Source organism: Brassica oleracea, chromosome C2 (genome assembly GCF_000695525.1).
Source record: "Brassica oleracea var. oleracea cultivar TO1000 chromosome C2, BOL, whole genome shotgun sequence".
Lineage (NCBI taxonomy): Eukaryota > Viridiplantae > Streptophyta > Magnoliopsida > Brassicales > Brassicaceae > Brassica > Brassica oleracea.
In genome coordinates, this window is record NC_027749.1 from 19,796,909 (window position 1) to 19,799,200 (window position 2,292).

The window sequence follows — 2,292 nt, forward strand, 5'->3', positions numbered from 1 at the left end:
CTAAACTCTAAACCTTAAACCCTAAACCCTAAACCCTAAACTCTAAACTCTAAACCCTAAACTCTAAACCCTAAACCCTAAACTTTAAACCCTAAACCCTAAATCATAAATCCTAAACCCTACCCTTTAACTCTAAACCCTAAGTTTGTGACTTTTGATAAAACATTAAGTGCTATTTTTGTGAATTTTAACCTTGAGTGCTAGTTTGGGAACAAAAACTTGATTTAGTGCTATTTTTGTTTTTTTCTCAAAAAAAAAAAACACTAAATAGCCCAATAGTTTATATTCAGTTATTTTAAATTATCTGGATATCGCTTAAGTATCCAAATAGTTGTATCTAAAACCGAATAATCTAAAGTTATCCAAAACCGGAGACCAAAACTATTAGTCGGGTCTCATTATTTAAACCGAACCAAAAACCGGAAGAACTGAACTGAAAACCGAGAAAACGGGAACCGAACCCACATGACTAGTCACAAACTACATTAAGTAGATTAGAGAGATGTTGAAGTGTTTATATATACCTGAAGCATTACCCAAACGCCTGGTGTCTCTGAAACCTATGGTGACAGCTAAACAGAGGATCATCAAGATCCAGTTGATCTCGGGGATGTAAATCTGACCGTGGATCTTGGACGACGTATGAACAATCTTCACTTTAGGGAAGCACCCCAAAGCAGAGCACTGCTTAATGATCGAGAACGTTCCAGTGATTATAGCTTGACTTCCAACAACAGCAGCGAGTATAGCGATCACAAGAACAGGCCATCTCAGTTTCTCCGGTACAGATACATAGAACCCAATATTGTACTCGCTCGCGATGGCATGGTGCTGAGAGAGATACGCTGCTTGCCCCATGTAGGCGAGTATCAAAGATGGGTAAACAAGTGAGGTAAAAGCAATCTGCAATGAGAACACGATCAAATCAACACAATGAAACTTATAAGACTAGGAGTAACAGTGGCTGATCTAGAAATTTAGTAAATTTTGGATGGGGCAAAAATAATTAATTTTTTTTATCTTGCATGATGTAAAATTTATAATATTAAAATTCTAATTTTTTTTTCTTAAAATAGAATCCACATACCACATTTTCACTAGGTTAAAACATGGTGGCAATCTGAGTACAAACAGAATTATATTTATTTAGTTAATCATATATGCATTGGACTCAGATTGCTAACCTGGATTGAGAGTTGAGAGAAGTGACCGAGATCAGCAAACATAGCTTCAGAGCCTGTAATGCAGAGCAAGATCCCACCGAGAGACATCCAGCCTCTACTTTGAGTTTTCTTGAGGAACTTGTACATGTAATAAGGAGAGAGCGCTTGATACACATGCGGGTTCCAATGGATAATGTTGTAAACACCAATGGCGCTAATGCACATTAGCCACAAGAGGATAACTGGTGCAAACAAGAACCCGACCCGGTGCGTGCCATAATGCTGAAGCGCAAACAAACCTATCAGGATTATACAAGCAGCAGGGACTTCTATATCTGCATTAGAAAAAAAAAACTTTAATTACTACAAGAGTCATTGTACATTAACGTTTAGTCAAAGAGGTTGACACTAAGATCCAAACATGGGGTGGATGAGGATTTTCAGGAAGAAGATAAACGTTATAAACATCCACTTGGTCTGTGCAGAGAACAATCCAAAACGCTTATTCAATAGGCGTGGGCCATTAAACAAAACTGAAAGCCATGCCTATACGATATATTAAATTCGTGTTACGTGCAAAACTATGTCAAACAATCTAATAAACAGATGGTGGGAGCAACTGGCTCCACGGTTTAATAAAGAAACCAAAGACTTTCTGCGGTCCAACATTTTCAATTTTTTCTTAATGTCCTATGTTCACTTACAACTTTGTGCCCTTATTCATGTAAACTTTTTATAGAGCCCTATACACAACTAAAACTATGCTTTAAAAACATGATGCCTAAGCGGTCGGTTAACATTAACCTATAGCCCCAAAACTTTTGAAAAAAATTATATTAACATATGCTTTCAAATTCATTAAAAAAAAAAACACATTATTAAAACTTCCATTAAATCGCCTACCGCTCCCACAATCTCAGAGGCCGGCCTTTAACCAGAAAATGCTAAGTAACACCTTCTCAGACCAAAGTGTCCATCACAATCACTATGAGTAACGTTTTGAGATGAAACTAATTAAAGAATAGTGTTAAAGAAAAAAACTCACACTTGTGATGCTCCTTGGCCGTTGAAAGCTCAACACCAGACACTGCAGAAAAAACTGTAATAGACAAAAAAAAAAAAAAAAAGA

The 2,292-nt window shown here is 36.7% G+C and overlaps 1 protein-coding gene across 1 annotated transcript in view; it reads right to left on the reverse strand.

Moving 5' to 3' along the window:
* The window catches only part of LOC106327886 (potassium transporter 6-like), a 6,204-nt gene that overhangs the window by 2,392 nt on the left and 1,520 nt on the right, over positions 1–2,292 (reverse strand). The window contains exons 3-5 of the mRNA XM_013766188.1: positions 2,209–2,262; positions 1,185–1,498; positions 525–903 (exon numbers count right to left, since the gene is read on the reverse strand). Coding sequence (XP_013621642.1) covers positions 525–903; positions 1,185–1,498; positions 2,209–2,262 — 747 coding nt within the window. The remainder of the gene's footprint in view (positions 1–524; positions 904–1,184; positions 1,499–2,208; positions 2,263–2,292) is intronic.